The sequence below is a fragment of the Panthera tigris genome, chromosome C1, assembly GCF_018350195.1.
Source record: "Panthera tigris isolate Pti1 chromosome C1, P.tigris_Pti1_mat1.1, whole genome shotgun sequence".
NCBI classification, from domain to species: Eukaryota; Metazoa; Chordata; class Mammalia; order Carnivora; family Felidae; genus Panthera; species Panthera tigris.
In genome coordinates, this window is record NC_056667.1 from 141,827,032 (window position 1) to 141,850,355 (window position 23,324).

A 23,324-nucleotide genomic window follows, 5' to 3' on the forward strand; every position below is an offset into this window, starting at 1 on the left:
TTGTTCTTGTGTTTTCTCTTTCTCCTCCTCTCAACCCAATACTCGGTTTCTCCTCAAGACCGAAAGCTTTATAAACTTTTTCACTGGAGTTAGAAAGGGTGGTTATTGCTTCTTTCAAGCGAGTTTACTATGGGCAAATCATATTTTGAGAACCTTTCTAGAGGAGAAAGGAGCCATTTACAGAGGATTTCTGAGTCCCTGGTAATGAACTAGTTATTTCTTTATCATCTATGTCTTTATCATCTCCTAAGGAAGTGAAGGCTGGTCTCCTGTTGATCATTAAGGGATGAGTCATGCTAACTTACTGGAAAATTTTTTCATGAATATTTGAGTGCCCCTTTATGTCAGATACATTGATAAACTGGCAATAAGAAAATGAGTAAGACATGGGCCCTACACTTAAGGCGTTGAGGGGAAGCATCCCAGTCCAGTTAACAAAACAGAATAAATATTTTTGACAGTTAAACTACTAGACTTTATGAAGGTAAATGTCAGATGCTTTGTAAGAGGAATAACAGCTAACCAAGAGGAGGTGAAGCAAGGACGGCAGATGAGGTGGGAATTCCCAGAGGAGGCTTCCTATTGGAAGGGGTCCCTGAGCTGAGTTTAGGATAAGAGTGAACTAGGTATATTAGTTTCTTATCACTGCTGTAATAAATTGCCACAAACATAGTGGCTTATAACAATGCATATTATCCTACAGTTCTGTTGGTCAGATGTGTAAAACGAGTTTATAGAGTAAGGTTCTTTTGGGTAATCCATTTCCTTACCCTTTGCGTTTCTAGAAGCTGCATATGTTCCTTGCCTTGTGGCCTTTTCTGACTCTGATCCTCTGGCCTCCTTCCTTTAGTGACCATTGTGATTATATTGGGTCCACTCAGATAATCCAGGATAATCTCTCCATCTCAAGATCCTTATCTTAATCATACCTGCAGAGTCCCTTGTATATGTAACGTAAATATTTACAAGTACCAGGGATTAGGACATGGACATCTTTGTGGAGGACATTATTCAGCCTACCATGCCAGGTAAAGTTGTCCTTTTATACGAGAAGGTAGCATCCTAACAAAGCTTCAAAGACTATAGTTGCTGTAGTTTGCTGTACTTTCCATTCTTAAAAGGAGCAGGGTGTGGGGAAGACAAAAGGTGGGATATGAAGTTAAGAGCAGATCAGGAAAGACCCCATTGCTTATTCCAGAGCCTTCATATTGCCCTGTAGCCTAAGGAAGCAAGAAACAGTGGTAGGAAATGTGTTCTCCAAACATTTGCTGTTTAGATCTACTCTTTCAGTTAAAAAAAAAAAAAAAGAGTTATTCTTTGCTGCACGAGTCCATTGGCAGTGGGCTTAGCATGAGGTCACTCTGACAGAGCAGGGTGTGGTTAGGGTTTGAAATTGGTTTTAGAGATTTTGCCATTCCTATTTCTCATTCCCTGGATCTCTGTTGTATTCATTTACTCCTAATATCTACAAGACTTTCCTTTGGTGTGGGCCGGGAACAAAAGAACAAAAGTACAAGAAGGTAGTGGCACCTGGGGACAGAGAGATTGTCGTGGTGTCTGGGAGCATTTGTAGAAATGCTTTGCTTTTCAACCTTTTTAATTAGACCCTCCCTTCTCTCCACAAGCTCGGTGCAATGTACCCAATAGGGAGCCTCATGTTCTATTTCATTCATTGCAGCCACCTTAAAAAACAAAACAAAACAAAACAAAAACACGATATTGCCTCCTTTTTGTCTTTATTCATGTAAAAATGCCGTTTCCAAAATCTGGGCCCTTTGCCAGCTGTAAAATTGTAGGCCTATATGTCCCCTTGGATATTCTGGGAAGATAACAATGAAAGACCTCAGGAAAAAGCCAGTGAGAGCTGCGTGTTACTTTAAGACCTCATAGAATCTGCACCAGGGGCTGGCACAGGTCCCTAAACACAGCACTTTCACTTGAGAAGTGTTCTTTGACATTTCAAGGTTGTTATGGTTGTAAGGCAGGTATGGATGATAAGAAGTACTCTGCTGCGAGTTGATGAGAGAGTTGGAATGAGAAGTCTTACAGCTCTGACAGCATCATCCGCAACTCCTCAAACCATTAGAATGGGGAGCTTTTAGTTCCCGGTCAGGATTTGGTTGCCATTCTGGTATTTACTTCTGCAGAATAATGTTTGAGTCTATTTTAGGGACCCCTTGGTTGCTTTTTCCTGTGTGAAAGAACACCTCCCTATTCTTTTTCTCCCTCACTCCACCCTGATTTGTATAAAAAGGAGTTTTTTGTCTTTATCTTGGTATTTAAGTATGCTTGCATACTCTCTATTTGTCCTAGGTGCTTTTAAAAGCACGTTTATATTAAGTGAAAATAGAATTGTTTTAAAATGTCAAATCTGGGTTATAGGTTATTTTTAGCGGTCATTAAGTTCAGTGCTAAGCAGTGGCTAAGCCTTCGACCCAGGGCTATATTAACGTTCTTATTAACTAGGCTGCTAGGTTTACATAGAACTGTTAAAATAATTATGAAAGTGCTATGCTAGATATGCCAACCAGGAAAAGGATAAATCATATATATACATCTTATGTATGTATACATGTGTGTATATAATATGCATGTGTGTATTATGAGTAACAGCATAAAGATGTATTTATGTAAAGTAACAGGTCCTAAAGGGAAACAAATGAAGGGGTTTGGAGTAGCCTTGATTTATTTTGTGTGTGTGTGTGTGTCCCCTAGTGCTTGTAGTATTTGGGAGGTAACCTGCCTCATGTGGCTAAATGTCCCTATTGTGTACGGTAGATTTTTCCTTCTAGTAGTGTTTCTTTAATTTTCTAAAATTCTTAAAGTTCTGAATTGTGCATACAGTTTTTTTTCCCTATTATAATTTAAACTAGTTGTAAGTTACTGCCATGAGTGTGCTTATTGAGCTTGACTTCCTGTGTAAGTCAAGCTCAGATTTCATTTGAAATTTAAATACTTGTAAAACTTGAGCACCTTTTTAAATTTATTTGCGCTCCATAGTTAATACATAAGGGTTTTATCTGGTTGGTTTCTTTTAAACTAATCAACAATCATCTTCAGAAAGAAAACACGAGCAGAGTTCGTGAATCAATTCCATTTTATTCCATGTTGTAAACATTAGCCAAAAGATTGTCAGGTGTACAAAAAAGGCATATACACATATAGAAATAGGAAGACTCCCATTTATTGTTTGCTGAATACCAACAGGCTACGATATATTACTTTAATAAGGTTCACCCTATGAAGTAGGAATAAAGAACAAGAGGTTTAGAGTAAATAGACCTACTGATATACTTTAGTAAATGGCAACTTTGGGGTTTTTATCATATCCATTGACTTACAGGGCGCAGTCAATCTTACATAACGTGTTGTCATCTACCATACACATGTTTATACAACACCCTCAATTTTCTACTACAAAACAAACCTAACTGGAACAGTTATAGATTGAGCAGCTTATTGGAGGGTTTTTAGTTATTAGTAAAATTCAGAACTAACTGGGCTATCTGTATGGGGCCTGAAAAGAGAGGATTGGTCTTGAGCAGCATTATAAAGGAAGAAAGAGATGTGTTTGGTGGGTGGAGGGAATTCTGGGAACAGAAGGGGAAAACAGCTTCGGTCTGTCCTGGAGTGGGATAGGTCAGGATAACTGTGCTGCATGGCAAGGAACCACATCTGACCAGGGTCCATGATACAGAATAAAGCGTGGCAGGACGCAGGCATGATTCAGCTTCTGAGGAGGGAAGAGCAGAGAGATTTGAAACCTGTGATAGGATCTCGACTGGAAGATAAAGTAGGAAGGAATAGAAAAAGGGAAAGAGAAGCAACTAATAGTTATAAAGCATTTTACTGTTTATAGTGTCTTTATATCTGTTCTCCTTGATTCTGTGGAAATCTGAGAAGGGCATTTTAGGTAATTCTGATAAATCTTAGAGTACTGATGCTCTGTATGAAGTGTGTGAGAGGGGAGACGCTGGAGTTTGGAAGGTAAGTAGTTCAGGTATTAAGGGACTGAGCCCTGGATCAAGTTTGTGGCCATGACAATGGATATGAAGCCACAAAAATCAGGACGGGATAATCCATTGAATTTGGGGACAGACATGAGAGGAGAATAAACATCTATTCAAATTATATACATTTAATTAAGAACAAAGTAGCACAGGGGTGCCTGGGTGGCTCAGTTGGTTAGGCATCTGACTTTGGCTCAGGTCATGATCTCTCAGTCCATAAGTTCGAGCCCCATGTCAGGCTCTGTGCTGACAGCTCAGAGCCTGGAGCCTGTTTCGGATTCTGTGTCTCTCTCTCTCTCTGACCCTCCTCCGTTCATGCTGTCTCTCTCTCTGCCTCAAAAAAAAATAAATAAACGTTATAAAAAAAAAAAAAAAAAAAACAAAGTAGCACAGCCACAATAAACAGATATCTGGGATTTTTTTTTTTTTTCCGGAGAAGAAAATAGGCTTTGTTTTTTATTAAATTCATTCTCTTAGTGATGGTAAAATGTCCAATGTCATATTCTTGGTTATGAACTAAAGATGAGGAGTGAGAGAACAGGTTTAAACAGAGATATTGGGGATTGTGTGTGTGTGTGTGTGTGTGTGTGTGTGTAATCTAAATAGAGACAAGGATTGTAACTAAGGAGCCTGGGGCTCCTAATTCCCTGTAACTAATTCCCTGGGGCCTCAACCTAGGGGAGAAAGGAGGCCAGGCTAGAATGGACTGGAAGGATGCTCAGAAGAGACCGGCACAGGGCACAAAAGACAGTCAGGAGAGTTAGAATATACCTGGTGGGTCTGGTATCTTGTGGTGCAAGTTCCTGCTTCAGATGACAGGTTAGTCACATGGTCTCTATGTCCCTTCTAATTCTACAGTTTCATATTTCTATATAAAATCTGGTTTGCACATGCCTATGTGTGTAGTATGTATTATGCATATATGTTCAGATGGTTCCATCTGAGAAAGGTTAAGTGCTTCTTGTATTACAGATATGAAAACAAAGTACCCAGATAATGAAATGTTTGGTACAAAAATTTACAAGCAAGAACAGACGTAACAGGTCTAAGGGCGGTTGGTAGGACTGAAACAAGCTTAAAATAAAAATAGAGCACTGTGATTTTAGACTATATCGGATTGTTAGTCCCTTGGAAATGGCCGGAAATGGCTGCATCGGTTTCTACACCTGAGTGTCATTAACAAAAATCTGCAGTGTGTCAAAGAAACTTGCTGCTTCCCTATCCAGAAAGTGAACTGGATGTACTAGAGGTACATGGTACCTGCCGCTCATAAGGGCCTGTCTGTGAAAGCATCGCTTTCTTGGCCAGTGTTTGGAAGACTGAGCTTTTGAGCCGTGATTCAGACTTTTCATTTACTGGCTCCTCCCTCACACCCAGACTCTGTTCTGCTCACTGTAGTCCTGCAGCCATTCCTCCACCTTAGTGGCGCATGTGGGTCCTGCCTAGTTCTTTCATTCTTTGTATCAATCTGCCAAGGATGTATAGTCCTGCTTAGTTTTCATTCACAACAATTGTCTCAAACACAACGCAGAAGAAAATGGCTCCGTGGTTCCTGACTGTGGTCCAACAATCACTGTCAGTCACCCTTCATCATGAAGTTGAGCTCTCTGACGGAATTTTCCCCCCAGCTCTGCGTCACTGGAGAGTGGAAATGGCCAATTACAGTAACATGAGCTATAGCCCTGTTTTGTTTCAGCAGTATGGTTTTGGCCGTGGAAAATGAGGGCTCCTTCCCCACAAGTGTACCAGCAACACGTGTGGTATCCTGGGTTTACTGGTATACCGCTAAGAACAGCACCGAATTTGCCATTTTGAAGTATTTTCCAGGAATTAGGTGTAAAACTAGGAAGTAGTGTTTTCTGTGCAGTAGTTATCAAGGGCATGTTTAGTGCATTGTTAAAAGATAATCATCTTTTTGTTGCTTGTGTATTTGTCCTTTATTGTTTGATATTTTAGTGTATCATGCGTTCTAGGGCAAATCTGTTTACTTGGGTAGATTCACTGAGTTTGATTGTCCCAGAACTTTGGGGAATGCATGCCCTACAGACCATGTGGGAGAGAACGGTTTCATCTCTCTCATATTCTTGCTCAGAATTCAGCGCTCACTTGGCTTTGGGAGAAGAATATCTAGCTTTGTAATGAGCCTCCATGCTACAGAGGTAGGCACATCCCAGAGACAACGGAGAATGGTCGGGATCCACTGCTCTCTAACCTGTCTAATGCCAGGGATTGTACTTGTCCTTGTGTAACATAAGAACTAAAGACTTCTTCTTTTTGATCTTTTTCTACCTTGTAAACTGGTGGAAGGTTTCTTGCTGTCTAGGGAAATCTGCCCTGTCTGAAAGATGTGACTTCATCTTTATGGAGAGATGGCAGATGTCGTAGTCCTTTGTATGGTGTGAGGGACTCCCTGACAATCTTGTAAGACATTTTACTATTAGAAACCCATTTATTTGCTTCTGCAGGTTTTGGGTTTTGAGAACTCATCATCTTTGTAGAAATAAAGAAGCTATTCTCTAGTAGTATAATTTAGTAGTTCTTAAACTTTTGGCCTCACAACCCCTTTTTACATTAAAAAAATTTTTTATGTTTTTTTTAATTTTTGAGAGAGAGAAAGCAAGCAGGGAAGGGTGGAGAGAAAGGGAGACACAGAATCCAAAGCAGGCTCTAGGCTCTGAGCAGTCAGCACAGAGCCTAACATGGGGCTCGAACCCATGAACTGTGAGATCATGACCTGAGCCGAAGTCGGACACTTAACCAACTGAGCCACCCAGGCGCCCACCACCCCCCCAAAGTTTTTTTTTTTTAAAGTTTGAGCAATCTCTATATTCAGTTCAGTGTGGGGCTTGAACTCACAATTCTGGGATCAAGAGTCACATGCTCTTCTAACTGAACCAGCTAGGCATCCCAACATTCTTAAAAATTATGAAGGATCCCCCAATTTTTTCTTTATGCAGGTTATGTATTGGTATTTACCCCATTAGAAAGGAAAGAAAAATTTTGATACTTATTCATTAAAAAGGACATGATAGAGGGACGCCTGGGTGGCTCAGTTGATTAAGCATCTGACTCTTGATTTCTGCTGAGATCATGATCTCAGTTTGTGAGTTTGAGCCCCACATGGGGCTCTGTACTGACAGAGTGGTACCTGTTTGGGATTCTCTGTCTCTCCCTCCCTTTGCCCCTTCCCTGCTCTCTCTCGCTCTCTCTCTCTCTCTCTCTCTCTCTCTCTCTCTATCTCTCCAAATAAATAAAAACAAGAAAAAATAACATAATAGACTTATTATATGTTAATGTTATTTAAAAAAATCTGTTTTTCAAAATTAAAAAAAAAAAATCAATGAGAGGGGCACCTGGGTGGCCCAATCAGTTAAATGTCTGACTGGCTCAGGTCATGATCTTGCAGTTTGTGATTTCGAGCCCTGCATCAGGCTGCGTGCTGACAGCTCGTTGCCTGGAGCCTGCTTCGGATTCTGTGTCTCCCTTGCTCTCTGCCCCTCCCCAACTTGTGCTCTGTCTCTGTCTCTACATTAAAAAAAATTTTTTTTTAAATCCATGTCAGTAGTGGCTGTTTTAGTCATCTTGGGCTCCCATAACAAAATATCATACACTGAATGACTTAAACAACAGAAATGCATTTCCTCACAGTTAGGGAGATTGAAAGTCCTCATGCCAACATGGTTAGATTCTGGGGGGTCCTTGTCTGGCTTACAGATGGCTGCTTTCTTGCTGTATCTTCATATGGTATTCCCTAGGGGTGTGTGTGTGTGTGTGTGTGTGTGTGTGTGTGTACACAGGGCTCTTTTTTTTCACCTAAGGCCATCAATGTCATTGGATTAGGGACTCACCCTTATGACCTCATTTAACCTTAGCTGCTAAAAGCCGTATTTCCAAATACAGTTGAATTGAGGGTAGGACTTTGATAATTGACTTTTGTGGAGACACAGTTTAGCACAGTCCAGTCCATAATAGTGCCATTACTTTAAATTTTTATACATCTTTTTAAAAAAATTTTTTTAAATGTTTATTTTTGAGAGAGTGAGTGAGCAGGGGAAGGGTTAGAGAGAGAGAGGGAGACACAGAATCCAAAGCAGCTCCAGGATCTGAACTGTCAGCCCAGAGCCCAATCCAGGGCTCAAACCCACAGATTGTGAGATCATGACCTGAGTTGAAGTCGGATGCTCAACTGACTGAGCCACCCAGGCGCCCCTGTATTTTTATACATCTTCTAAAGTCTAGCTTAATATTCATGCCCCATCTGCCCCTGGCATTCAGTTGTGTTGTTTTGGTGGAAGTAGTTGAAGAAAATTCAGCCTCACACAAATGTACAGATTGAAAAGGAAGTATTTTAATAGAATTTATAGTTGACAGTGGATATTTATGTTTTGAAACTATACGAACACTGGACAGGTAGTAGCTTCTTAAAGTAGAATCTGAAACTGTATTAATGAAATTCTTGTACTCTTGTTAACTTTAAAATTTATTTGCTTGTCTTATACCTTGAATGATTGTAGTTTTGTAACAATATGCAGTAGTTAGTTGGGAAATACAAATTCACTGGATTATTCACATCTTCTAAATACTGACAAATTTCATCATGCAATATTTAAAAAAAATCACATTATTATCACCACCAAATTCATCAGAAAAACCTGTAAATATTGGAAAAGCTGCCAACCTTAGGAATAGAAGTTCTCCACAATTCTCAGTTTTGCTTGAAAGCTCAATTTTTGTCACTGGGAAGAAATATTGTCCGTTTCCTTCATTTTCAAGAAAATTTCCTGCCACATTTTTAAGTCTGAATAACTGTAGTGTGTTAGTTATTCTTTTAAATAATGAAAAGATGGCTAGATCGTCTTGCAACTGGAATAATCACAGAAGCCCTTTTCCTCAAGACACCCGTATTTTAGTAAATAGCAGAAGTGCTTTAGGCAGGCTTCCCATTTTGTCCTATAGAATACTAAAGAGGTATATATTCACTGGTCAAGATGGAATAAAATTAATATTTTTTATTGCATCATCAAGGGTATTTTTTATTTAAGCTTTTAATTTTAATTCCAGGATAGTTAACATACAGCGTTAGAATAGTTTCAGGTGTACAATATATTGATTCAGCAGTTCTATACATTATTCAGTGCTCTCCATGATAAATGTACTCTTAATCCCCTTCATCTATTTCACCCCTCCCCCCACCGACCTCCCCTCTGGTAGCCATTTGTTTATTCTCTGTAGTTAAGAATCTGTTTCTTGGTTTCTCTGGTTTTTTCCTTTGTTTTGTTCTTAAATTCTACATTATGAGTGAAAACATTTCTCTGACTTATTTTGCTTAGCATTATAGTTTTTAGCTCCATCCACGTTGTTGCAAATGACAAGATTTCGTCCTTGTTATGGCTGAATAATACTCCATTACACATAGACACACGCCCCACATCTTCTTTATCCATTCATCTATTGATAGACACTTGGGCTGCTTCCACAATTTGGCAATTGTAAATGATGCTGCGATGAACACCAGGGTGCATGTATCCCTTTGAATTAATGTGTTTGTATTCTTTGGGTAAATACCAAGTAGTGCGATTACTGGATCATGTGTTAATTCCATTTTTAACTTTTTGAGGAACCGCCATACTGTTTTCCACAGTGGCTGCACCAGTTTGTATTGCCACCCACAGTGTAAGAGGGTTCCTTTTTCTCCACATCCTCGCCAACACTTGTTGTTTCTTGTATGGTTGATTTTAGTCATTCTGACAGGAGTGAGGTGGTGTATCATTGCGGTTTTGATTTGTATCTCCCTGATGGTAAATGATGATCATCTTTTCCTGTGTCTATTGGTCATCTGTAGGTCTTCTTTGGAGGAATATCTGTTCCTGTCTTCTGCCCATCTTTAATTCAATTTTTTGTTTTTTTGAGTGTTGAATTGTATCAGTGCTTTAGGTGTTTTGAATACTAACCCTTTATCAGATATGTCCTTTTATCAAGGGTATTCTTAAGTGACCCTGGCTTTTTGTTTTAAATGGACACTGATGAATGTAGTGATTACTGTAATACTTAGTGCCAGTGCCTTGAGTTGTGCCCAGGCAGCAGTGGTTTTATTCACCCACCATTGCTTCTGCACCACTTCTGCCTACTCTGTGAAAAAGGCAATAACACCTTAGTGTCATTGTGATAATAGTTCTGACCTCACAGACTCTGTGAAAGGGCCTCAGAAACCCTTGGATCCAGAACCATTACTTTAATAACTGTTTCCCAAGTACACTGTCTGCTCTCTTGTTGGGCCAGGTGGAAGTGATTCCATTTAGATGAGAGTAGGGTCCTCCTGATAGACATCCAGGATTAGGGCAGAGCACAGAAGAAACTGGAGGAGATGTGGAATGAGAGGAGGGAGCAGTGGACAAACCTCAGGCATTTGCCTGTTTGTGCACCGAGGTCTTTGATCTAGCAAACAAAGAGTCCTTGTCTTTAAGGGCTCTGAAGTCATTGCACAGCTTTGTTAGATTTAGTTCGACTTGTGATTCGGAGTGAAGAGAGCATGAGTTGACATCTGCCTCCCAAGCAGGCCCTGAGATATGTGGTGACAATGCCACAGGATTTAAACAACTCCTCTCCTGTGCTGTTGGTACAATTCAGTGAACATTCGATGACCGCTAGAAAGTGTCATTGTGTCCTCTCCCTTGCCTTGCTGGGCCAAATTGGGTATGCTCAAAGGAGGAATCTGTGAGGAGAAATGAATGGGGAAAAAAAAAGGATAGTGTTAGGCCTTCTCCTACTTTAGAGGAGTCTGATGGATCAGTCATCCCAGAGAAGACCGAAGGCCTTTGCTTGTCATTTAGTCCTCAGGTAGCTAGTTAAATACCAGTCTGTCTTGAGCTGCAGTGTATTCTGGTCTTCCTGTAGGAATAGAAGCCTTGAAAGAATCCCCGTGTGTTCTTACTGATGACCAAGAGATATGTCTTATATTGAAGCCAGAAAGAGTCAAGTCAAACATTAGGAATATTTCTGGAAGATGTCATTTATGAAGAACTGTATTGTGCAGCCTTACTCTCTAGAATGTAGTGAAGGTCATTTTTGTTCAGGGAAGCGGTAAAAAGGCATTTCTCATTTAAGATGTGGTGTTTCAACGAGTTATTCTTTGGGGACTTTACTAGCCCTTCCATCTGCGTCAGGACTCTTTCGGTACAGCAAAACACATATATGAAAAGTAGAGGGTCATCTGGATGTTTTGTGTGGTTCATGCCAAAACATCTGGATGTTTGAAACATCTGGAAAAGTGGCTTAAGTTTTCCCGAGGGTGATTAGCATTACGTGGATGAAACCTCTGGCTCCTAATCAGATATTTACCGGTTCAACATTGATAGAAATGTTGTATTAATTTATGGGGGAGGAGGGTTGAATAGACTGTACAGTGCATTCCTTTGTGCAGCTTTCCATAGTTTTCTGCGGAGTGAAATAAGGTGTTTTAGTTGCAGAATGTTTCAATCTGATGAATATTTCTGCCTTTAAGTCCCGGGAGACATGAGAGCCAGCAGTAGGTCCAAGTGGTGTGCTTCTGACCCAGCAGCCGGGTGGTATCAGTGTGTGAAACGTCCAGGTACCTGAGGGGAAGGAGGTTGTAGACCCCTGCAAGCACAGAACACCTCAGCAGAGTGGTCTTCTGTCAGGCCATCATGGGGTCAAGTAATCCTCAGACCGGGGGCACTCTCAGTGGAAGGTAAAAGATGCTCTTCACCTAGGGCAAACTGTGAAACGACTGTTGACTTCATGCGGCCCTGAGAAGAAAACGGAACTTTTGTTCCTGGGCAGGCCCCGAGAAGGGCAGCGTAATCAGTCATAATAGACCGTGCCTCCTAAGAGGTGCCTTCCTGCGGGGAGCCGTGTGGATCACAGGGGCCTATTGTGAGGGAGAAAAAGAAAGTATTGAAGCAGGCACCAGGCAAGCAGGGCAAGAAGGAAACGCTTAAGCAAGGGGCCTTTAATTTTTATGTAACTAACCCAGAAGCATGTTTTATAACCACCTCATAAGAGTCAGGCCTCAGTCTGGCTGCAGACTTTGTGTGGTGCCCTGGGAGCTGTTGCTGGGGAAGCCAAAGACAGTCATTGACCTTGAAGGGGGACCGAGAGGTGGCTGAAGGCCGGCAGTCTGTTGTTCATTTCAGCATCTGGCTGGCGAGAATACTCTTTATTACAGGCTTTTGTAAAACCATCTTTTCTTCGCTATTAGCCTTAAGGGAAATCCTCCCCTAACCCCTGTTCACCCTTAGAGACGCTTTAAAGCACTGCCTCTTTTGCATCCAGAGCCCCAGATTTATCCAAATGGTTTGGGACAGTGTTCAGAAATGTCTTTCACAGATGGAGAGCAGAGTTGAGTCGTTTTTTGGCACGAGTTGTGCTTTTGCTTCAGTTCTCCTTGAAGTGAAAATGTATGTTGTTTGTCCTGGGTGTGGCCCATTTTATCTGGGCAGGGCAGGATTTATCTGCTTTACACGAACCAGTGAGCGAGATGCTGTGAGATGGTGCCCTGGCCCTTATGTATGGCACACAGGACCTGTGTAGCTGAGTGCCTCCCTCTAAATTTGGTTTGTGTAGAGCTTCCAGGCTGGTCAGTTTGGGAATATCATGTTATATGGCCATGCCTAGATTAGAATTTTAGAGCTTCAAGATAGCAAGTGAGGTTTTGGGGTTTTTTTTTTTTTCTTCAAACTTTTATTAGCAATGAAAACCTTCAATGAAACTTTTTTCAATGAAATCTTATCAGGCAACTCAGTACAATAAAGCAGAGCTGGATAAACCAGGACGGCAGTCCCAAGAACCTTTCTTACTTGTGTTTTTCCTTTGCCTGCCAAGCTCCCCCTTTGGGAGCCCCCCAAGTATTCCTCTGTCACCCTTAAGGCTTTCTAAAAGCAGCCTTGAAAACAAGAAATATAACCTAAGGCTCTTGAATTAATGGATGTGAAAATGGAAGTCTAGAGAGGTTCACCAAGTTGTCCAAGCTCACAGCAGAGTGGTGGCAGAGCTGTGACTTATGACCCAGGTTTTAGGGTCCCCTGCTTAGTCCTATATCTGCCCTCATATCCCCTGACCCCATCAGTGTTAGAGCTTCAAGGTGCAAAGAGGAGTGGATGTTAGGCAGGACCTCAGGGATGGGTGGATGTTTAGTAAACTGAAGTCTGTGGTCCACGACCTGAGCCTGAGGGTTTTTGCTTTCTGTGGTGTTACTCAGGGCCAGGGTATTGATTCACATGAGACTGATTTATAAATGAAGGTGCCTGTTCAGTTTACAGCAGAGTAATGTTTTTCCAGGGTGTATACTTTTATCTTCCTGCTGTCGGACTTAATTTTTGGTAGTCCTGGCTGCCAGTAGTGGAAGCCTAATTCCCGATGCAGTATTCTCTGCAGTCTCCTCTTCGGGGCCTATCTGTGGCTGCAATTTCTTCTACTTGCTCATTCCCCCACCTACTTCAGTGGCTTCTTATCACCGATACAGTAAGTTGGTGTTAAAGCTAGCGGGGGGGAATGAGAAATACCTTTGATTATATGAAAGTCAAGAAATGACAGATTTCAGTTGCCACAGAACAGTTTTTTTTTTTTTTTACTTGAAAGTTCTCAGATCATACGTTGTCTGGCCTTTGTTGGCACATGGCAGATCTCTGCAGCAATATATAACGTTCAGTAATACATACGTGCGGATACGTTCCTGGCTCTTATGTACACTTTGGTGAAGTCCTTGCGTGCATCCCCATGAAGGCCAATCGATGTGTGGATTCTGAACGCAACTGAGAATTGGCATCTTGTTTCTTTTATCCTCCCTGTTTTCTAAAACCAGGTCAGTGTCAAAGGAAAGGAGAGACACGTTCAGCCATGGTTGTCCCATTTGAACCAAGTGTGTGGGGGTGGTCCAGATGTGAGCGGTATGAGCTGGGACGGCTTTCCTTTGATGCCGAACACAGCTTTACCAACCTCCCCAAACATATCTTCCCATTTCCTGTGGGATTACGGTATACACTTGTTTAATGATTGCTGAAGTATTGTAGGAACAAATGTGAATCTGGTTTGCATGCTTCCTTTCCTTCAGTAGAAATAAAGGGGGCCTCTGGAATCCCTGCTGTTCCCTTGGAACAGTGTCAGAAAATACCACCCTGAATTCATTAGTCGAGATTGGCAGCAGAACTGTCTACCTAAACCTCTCCAGAGAGGGGCTTGGTGAAGCTGACAGGAGAGGCCCTTCTGGGTCTCCCAGTGAGTGAGGAGAGTGGTCCATCAGATCATTCTTCCAAAGTTCCTTGAAGCTGGCATCTCTGCTGGCCATATGTCATTTTTGTGCATTGGGATTCTTTTCACCAAGCTTACAACAGCTATAAATTGGAAGATATTAAGTCTGTTGTTTTTGACAAAGGTATTTCTGTTTCCTAACACATAGGTTCTTAGCATGGATTTATCTGTTGACAGGATGCTCTCTAAACAAATGCTTATATTCAAAGCTCTTTTTTTTTAAAATTTTTTTTTTAATTTATTTTTGAGACAGAGAGCATAAGCAGGGGAGGGACAGAGAGAGAGGGAGACACAGAATCCAAAGCAGGCTCCAGGCTCTGAGCTGTCAGCACAGAGCCCAACACGGGGCTCGAACCCACAAACCATGAGATCATGACCTGAGCTGAAGTCGGACGCTCTACCGACTGAGCCACCCAGGCGCCCCTATTCAAAGCTCTTAATGTCTGTTTCAGTCCTGTCTACCAGGGTACTGCATGGTTTTTGGGATCTTTACCCAGCACGAAATTAATCTAATATTGCTTGTCCTAGTTTTGATGCCTTTTTTAAAAAAGATTTTGTTAACAGGCTGTGAATCATTTTCTTGCTGCCCATATGTGCTTTCCTCAGCCATATAAAATCCCTTTTTTCTAATGCCTTGCACACAGTCTCTGATTTGGGAGTTACCTTATTATTCATTGTACCTATGCAGGGGCAGTGGGTAAATTCCTACTTCATTCCCATGATACCCAGTTATGGTAACTGTATCTCCTTATTGTTAAGTCAGAGATTGAATGAATTGGAGAATTAATGATCTAGTTACCTGGTTTACAATTGGTAGTCAGGCTTTAATCTGCTGGTCTATATTATATAAGCCACTGGTTCAATAGCCATGAATAGTTGTTAAAAGCACAGATTCCTAGTTCCATTGTGGAGATTTTCATTCAGTAGGTCTTGATTTAGATCCAGGAATCCACCATTTTTAGAAGTTCCATGGAAGACTGTGGTGCAGGCACATCAAGTATATGCCCAGTGTCATGATTGTGGTTTTCTAACAAGAACATTTTTCATCTGTTGTTGTCTCAGATACAAAGACAGTTTAAAGCATTCCAGGATTAAGTAATATATGTTTATCTGCACATTCTAGGCTGTGTTGGAGAAAGAACATCAGTCAGGCTGGCACTTGGGGACCTGGTTCTAGCTTCTGCATTGACTTTTCATCAAATTATAGATGTATGATTTGTCTAGGTATCAGTCTCATTCATAAATAGAGGGCACCAGGTACTTTCCAGATTCCTGACATTCTTTGATTTGAATGGTTTTGCATGGAAGGAATTGTATTCATCGTCACTGTTCATTGTTAGCTGTTGCTTCTTCTAGTTTGTTGAGTGCTAGCTGCTCAACAGACCATTAGTCACAGCTTCTGGTAGCTGGTAGCTGTTTGCAGATTCAAGACAACTTCTCTTCCTTTCTCCTGCCACTACCGACCTCCCCAAAACAGACTGGAGTAAACCATTCTCCTGGGAAACAAGTTCTTATGTTGGGGTTTGTCTTAAAGAAAATTCAGGTTGTAATTCTGATCCTTTCCATATCCAGCCTTGGCAGTTTTCACCCACTGGGTCCTTTTTGCAGGCTAGGAGTTTTGTCCCTTTGGGCACAAGATGTGGCTAATGTCATAGTCTAGGGAGCTGTGCTTGTAATGCCTCAACCCCCCGCCTCTTAACAAACCTTTTGCTTCCAGGAATTTGCTTCATATTCTCCAGAGGGGCTGGCTGAGATGAGTGGCAGAACAAAGTATCCCTTTAAATGTCTCTGCCTTTGTGGAGTTGCATCAAAATGATCTGTAGTGTTTTTAAAATTGTGCACGTGCGTGTCACCCAGCGCCCCCCGGTCCCATTGAATCAGGCTCTGTCGGTGGGATTGGATTCGTGCTTTTAAAGGCTTGACTTCCAGTGCTCCCTCTGGAGCTTCGTTGTCTTCCTCCGGACTGGGTTCATGCACTGTTTCTTCTGTAATTATTTTTTGTTAAGGCAGGTATAAATACGTGGAGAGTTGTTGTCTGAATACGGTAAAGTGTGGTGTGCATCTATTGAGAAAATTAAGTTGTCTTGAGATTTAGAAGGCCCTCAGAGGCTGAAGGCTTAATGTTCCCATCACATGGTTTGGACAGGAATTACCACTAAAGATTTACCTGTAGCACCTGTCTACTATGGGCTGATGGTTCTTTTTTCATCAACGTGATCATCCTTTCATTAAGTGTTATCTTAACATAATTAGTCATTTGTCCTTTTTTCAGTGTAATTCAACAAATATTATTGAGAGCTTCCAACATGGTAAGCATTGTTTTAGATGCTGAAGGTAGCATAGTGAACCAAACAGACAAAACTGCTGTCTTCTTGAATCTTCCTCTTCACTGAAATAAATATTTATGTGGGATTTAACATGACGGAATTAAGTGGCTGCATTATAACATTATGAAACACCATTTTGGGGGAATTTTTCAGGATCATCCTACATATATTTCTAAGACCACAAATAGAACCAAAAAACTGAGCTAAGCATGTGAAACCCGGATTAAATTCAAAATGTTAAGACTGGGGACTGTCTTACTGACACTACATGTAGCTCAAGGGTGTTCAGGTGCATACTTTCTGAAGGCAGAAAGAATAAGCCAGTGGGCTCCAAATAAAGGTTGCTAAGGTCACTGGCAGAATTGAAGTTTATCCTTTAATTTTGGGAATAAGTCTCCAGAGAGTTCTTACTTGTTATGAATCTTTCCTTGACTCTGTATTTTTGACTCAATGTAGACCCAGAACCTTTGGAGCACTTGAGTTCATAGTAATTTATCTTGCCCTTTTACCTGTTCGGCGAAAACATTAATTTGAGCTGAATGTTTCAGGCCTCTGGGCTGCTAATTTATAAGTTCCTGCAAATTTCTATACTTGCCTTAAATGGGTTAGTAGAACTTCCCAAGTGTCTACTGTAGTACTACATACTTTACTGCTATGGTGTCTACTTCTGTGTTGTAGTTTATGTTAAAATCACTTGATTTAGATGTAATAGGGACATTGTCAATCTGCTTTTCAAGGAACTTAAATACTGAATTGTCCAAATCTTTTAGCGTACCTGTTTTAAAAGTGCTTTTGTAAAAAGGAAAATGGGGGGGAGGGCGGGGGGCGTTGTTACAGTTTTCCTCTTTTAAACCATAACATTTTGGGATTCTGCATGCAGGCTTAGAAATTGTTGGACTGCACAAATAACCAATGAAAGGAAAACACATTTGACATAGATTTCAATATATCGGGGAACATTTAAAAGAAACTGAGGCTTAGCTTTAGGGCCTGGCTCATGTTGCTGTTTGTGAGTTAACCAGCTTAGAAGAGAAGGAAACAGTGTGTGAGAGAGGCAATAAAAAGATATTCTGGAAATAATTATTAATGCTAAAATTCCTGCCTCTAATTTTAGAATGCTTATGTTTGGAATTTCATATGCGTGATGAAAATGTGTATTTCAGGTTTGTGGAGAAAAACAGCGCTTTGAGAAGTTGATGGAACATTTCAGGAATGAAGACAATAACATAGATTTTATGGTGAGTTATTCCAGGACCACATTACAATCAATAAGGCAAGCTCAGTTTCTGCACTTTTTTCCTAAACCCGTTTATATTTATATATGATACATATGTGTGTGTATGCGCATATAAATGTTACAAAGGACAGAAAATTGAGTGTAATCTGCTATAGATTCGATCTAGAGTGTTCCTCACAATCTGTATTTTTACCTTACAGTGTTTATTTCCAGTTTTATTCCTCGTGCACATACTGTACTAAAGACCCAAAGTACTAATTATTTATAGCAAATAAAGGATGAAAGCATGCATTTGGGAAAAGGATGTTAACTGCTGGGACATATACTTGCGGTTGCCAGCTTTAGCTGTCAGTAAAGCTGCATCAGGATCCTGAAGATAGAAGTCAAGAATCTGGGATGCTTGGGTGGCTCAGTCAGTTAAGCATCCAACTCTTGATTTCTGCTCAGGTCATGATCTCATGGTTCATGGGATCGAGTCCCATGTCAGGCTCTGCGCTGACAGCATGGAGCCTGCCTGGGATTCTCTCTCTCTCTCTCTGGCCCTCTCCCATCTCTGTCTTACACACACACACACACACACACACACACACACACACACACACACTCTCTCTCTCTCTCTCTCTCTCTCCCCCCCTCCCCCTTCCTCCCCCTCCCCCCCGTCTCTCTCTCTCAAAATGAACATGGGGGAAAAACAAACAAAACAAAAAAACCCAGAAAACAAGAATCTTGCCCATTTTGCTTTTTGTATACCTCAGCCAGTGGCTTTCTCCAGACTATATTCTCAAAGACTAGAGTGGTTTGGTTTGTAGAATTGACTGTACATATCCCCCAAATTACTCTACAGGAGTGATTCCTGCCCTGGTAACTCTGTGAGGGCAGAGTTAGACTGCGGTTCTCCTTAGTGGGATAGTTCACATGTAAGGATGTGTGGTTCAGCGGTAGGACTATCCTCTTCAGGTTTGAACAGCAGTAGGAGTTTGAGAACTTCCAAATTCATACACTTAAACCTTAATCTTGGACTGAAGATAGACGGTTTCTGAGACAGACTTCCCGTGGGTGGATCCAGATCTGCAGGCTTTCTTTGGCCTAATCCAGTTGACATACACAGCTCCTGCTCTGGGGAGGTCTCACCTGGGCTTTGTCCCTCAGGTCACTTCTAGCTCAGAGCAGGTATACCAGTCAGTCCTTAACATTGTGAGTCTTCTAAAACTTATACTTAGGGTGCCAGGCACACTTTTCATTTGAATTGCTTTAGTGGCTGTAAAACATGAAACATAATTTTGGAGATTTCTAACCCTTTTATGTGACTTTTTTTCTGGGTCTTTACATTTTATATGCATCCTAGCCCTCAGGCCCTTCTGAAAGTAGTGAGAATGATGAAACTGTTTATAGAGAAGTCTTGCTGTTCCATAAAGCATGTTATTTGCTGTTTAAAAAGGCAAAAAATGTGAGACAAGGAGTGCTGTTACATTGGCTTTTTAATTAAAAAAATTTTTTTTTTAAATTTATTTTTCAGAGAGAGAGAGAGAGAGGCAAAGTTCAAACAGGGAAGGGGCAGTGAGAGGGGGAGGCAGAGAATCCGAAGCAGGCTCCAGGCTCTGAGTAGTCAGCAGAGCCTGATGCAGGCTCGAACCCACAAACCGTGAGATCATGACTGACCGAGCCACCTAGGCACCCTATACATTGGCTTTTTAATTTTGCTGTTAGGATTTTGGGGAGTGTTTAAGGCCCATGTTTGCACTAGTGATAAATATGTGAAGAAGTTGTGCGCTGGCTCACTGTAGCAGTTTCTTTCCTCTGCCTTCATAGGGGCAACTTATTTGTTCCTGAAAGCTGAGGTTGCAAACTGGAGGCTCCCAGGCTGAGCCAGCCTATAGGCTTGTGAGTTTAGTCTGACAGTGATGTCCTTCCATTAAAAATTTGAAAGTTGTGCATACAAATAAAGATTTCTAATTTTTTCAATTAAAAATTTCTGCCAACACTAGGCCCTGTTTTTGTAGAGTATCAAGTGCTGGAGCCAAGTAGTCAGTCAGTCTGTCTTTCTTTCTTTCTTTCTTTCTTTCTTTCTTTCTTTCTTTCTTTCTTTCTTTCTTTCTTTCTTTTTCATTCATTCATTCATTCATTCATTCATTCATTCAATGTTTCCTTATTTTGGGGGAGAGAGAGAGGGAGGTGGAACAGGGGAGGGGCAGAAAGAGAGGGAGACACAGAATCAAAAGCAGGCTCCAGGTTCTGAGCTGTCAGCACAGAGCCCGATGCAGGGCTTGAACTCACCATCCCTGCGATCATGACCTGAGCCGAAGTCGGATGCTTAACCCACTGAGCTACCCAAGCGCTGCTCCCCCCCCACCCCGCCCATTTTTAAGTCTAAAGATCCTCCTTCTAGTTTGCCGTGGTCCACACCATTTCTTACTGTATTACACGTGGTATACTTCACTCATTATCATACCTTGTGGATCCCTCTGCCATTTGAGTTTGTGCTGAAATTATATATAATTAAGCCCTTTAAAATGCCTGCATTTCTTAGAAATGAGAGTATATTTCTTGTCATTTACTTATATGTACATGCATCAAGGAACCTAATTTAGAAACTGCTAATATACAGGTACAATGATCAATTCATCTGTCACCTAGCAAATAGTTGCTTCTCAGGCATATCATAAAACTCAACAACTATTCAGAAGAGAAATGGAAAAATCCAACCATATTTTCCTCCAGAAAATGAGGCTTTTCTTAAACTGTCCTTGGGAATGCAGTTAAGTTGCACAACCTCCTTAACAACATATTCCTCATAAAATACAATATAAATTTTTCTAATGCAGCAGAAGGAAGAAGGAAAAAAACCCTGACAATCTTTCTTTAGCTCATTTAACCATAGAACTTGAAGTCATTTTTTTCAGTTAAATTGCAAAAGAATCTCCTTGAACCAAGAGAGTTGACATACCTTCCAAAGATAGCCAGTGTATAACATATACTCAAAAAAGAGTCTAACTCGATAGAAACAATTTGAAAAAAGATAAAAGAAACTGGGTTTGGAGGAGAGAGGAAGAAGGCAGTTTTCAGAGTAAATGTGAATCTGGATCCCTCACTCACTTTACCTTTTTGCGCAGACTGTGTTTACGCATAGAGGGAAAGGATTAGTAAGATATTTTTACCATAAATAAACTGTCACTATTTTTTTTTTTTTTTTTATCTATCATTTTGCCTCCTTGTACAGACTGCATTTACCCATTGAGGGGAAGTATTAGTTAGGTATTTTCACCATAAATAAACTGTCACTATTTTTTTTTTTTTTAAGTTTTATATATTTACTGTGAGAGAGGGAGAGAGCAGGGAAGGGCCAGAGAGACAGAGAGAGACAGAGAGAATATCCCAAATAGGCTTCACGTTGTCAACTTGGGGCCCCAATGTGGGACTCAGGCTCATGAACCATGAGAGCATGACCTGAGCCAAAATCTAGAGTCAGATGCTTAACTGATTGAGCCACCCAGGTGCCCCTAAACTGTCAGCATTAAAAGCAAGATAGGGACTCCTGGTTAGCTTAGTTGGTAGAGCATGTGACTGTTGATCTTGGGGTTGTAAGTTTGAGCCCCACTTTGGGGAAAGAGATTACTTAAAAATAAAATCGTAAAAAAAAGGAAAAAAGAATAGATCTGTTCAACTTTGTTTTGTTCTTTACCAAACCAGGGACTGATTTTCTCTGTGGCAGGTCTCAGGGCCGTTGATGCAGTTATGGGGAGCTAGTAAATCGAGGGGTTTTGTGGAATGGAAGCCGGTTGATTAAAACAGAAAGATGGGTCAAAGATCCTATTACGATCTTGTTGGTATGGTCGGACCCATAGTGAAATTTTAGAAGTGATTATCCTGTGGTACGATTATAGGTGATTTTTTAAAATGTTCTTTTTTATAATAATTTTCACATTTTCTATAACATGCCTGTAATAACTTACACAGTTTTTTCTATATACCCACCCATAAGACTTTTTAAAAAGTTTTACTGACAGGTGGTTAACATAACATCTAACCTACCCATTGAAAGTGGACAATTCACATTTTTTGCATACTTGCAGGGTTGTGTGGCTGTCACTGCAGTCTGATTTAGAACACATTGTCATCCCAGAAAGACCCCGTCAGTAGTTACTGCCCATTTCCTATCCCCAGACCTAGGCAGCTGCTAATCTACTTTCTATCTCCACAGACTTGCCTGTTCTGGATACTTCATATGGATGGAATCATAACTTATATGGTCTTTTATGACAGACTGGTTTCATTTAGCATAATGTTTTCAAGTTCATCCACATTGTAAGATGCATCAGTACTTCATTGCCTTTTTATTGTCACCTAATATTCCATTGTGTTGATAGGTTATATTTTTTTAACCCATCACTTGATGGACATTGCGTTCTCTCCCCGCCCCCCCCCCCCCCCCCCCACTTTCTGGGAAATAATGAATAATATAAAATAATACGATATGTAGAATATATATTAGTTATACTAATATAAATAATAGTGAATAATGCCATTATGAACATTTGTGTATAAGTTTCTGGATGGACATGTATTTTCATTTCTCATGGGTATATACCCAGGACAGGGTTGCTGGATCCTATGGTAACTCTGTCATTAATATTTTGTGGAGTGGTCAAACTTTTCAAAGTGGCTGCACTGGTTTACATCTCTGGCAGCAGTGGATGAGGGTTCCACTTTTTCCACCTCCTTGCAGCTCTCGGTATGGTTTTCCATTTTGATCATGGTCACCCTAGTGGATGACGAGGGGTATTTTACTGTGGTATCTCTATGACTTTTGAATTTGAAAAATTACAAAATATTTTTAAAGACCCAATGAAATGAAGGAAAAGGAGGTCGGTGAGTGAGTTTAGATTTGTGTAATTGAAAGCATATGCCTATGTTTAAACTGAGAAAACAAGTTTTCAGCCATCTAACCCACTGGCAATTTCATTGCAGGTGGCCTCTATGCAGTTTATTAATATTGTAGTCCATTCAGTAGAAGACATGAATTTCAGAGTTCACCTCCAGTATGAATTTACCAAGTTAGGCCTGGATGAATACTTGGATGTAAGTATAACTGTGACCTTTGGCTCCAATGTAAGACTTGATTTATTGCCTACCTTCAAGATACGCTTCCGCCGTGACTAAAGAACACTTCAAGCTCTGTACAGTCAAGTATCGTAGCACTAGTTAAAGGGAACGTATCTGAGTGATGCAGTTTGCCAGGGAAACTGGATTCTTGAAGACCTCCTGGGAGCTCAGTCTGTCTTCTGCCAGCAGCCTTTTAGTGTTGGAGTCAGACAACCTCTTGTAGCCTCTCACTGTAGCTCACCTCTGCTCTTGAACTCTGTCTGGACCAAGTCTCATTGCACCCTTCATCTGGGCTATTGGGCAATCCACGTTCTTGGTTACTCTGGGGACCCTATCTGGGCAGGGGAGGTGAAACCAAGACTGCTTAAGAGTGATGAATAAATG

At 40.9% G+C, this 23,324-nt stretch overlaps 1 protein-coding gene across 8 annotated transcripts in view; it reads left to right on the top strand.

The window, feature by feature from the left end:
• Positions 1-23,324, top strand: part of FMNL2 (formin like 2) — a 312,996-nt gene that overhangs the window by 256,547 nt on the left and 33,125 nt on the right. For all 8 annotated transcript variants that reach the window (XR_006220721.1, XM_042994450.1, XM_042994446.1 and 5 more), the window contains 2 exons: positions 17,767-17,841; positions 22,806-22,916. Coding sequence is in view for 7 of the 8 variants with exons in the window: in XM_042994450.1 (XP_042850384.1) it covers positions 17,767-17,841; positions 22,806-22,916 (186 nt within the window). In the remaining variant the exon portion in view is untranslated. The remainder of the gene's footprint in view (positions 1-17,766; positions 17,842-22,805; positions 22,917-23,324) is intronic.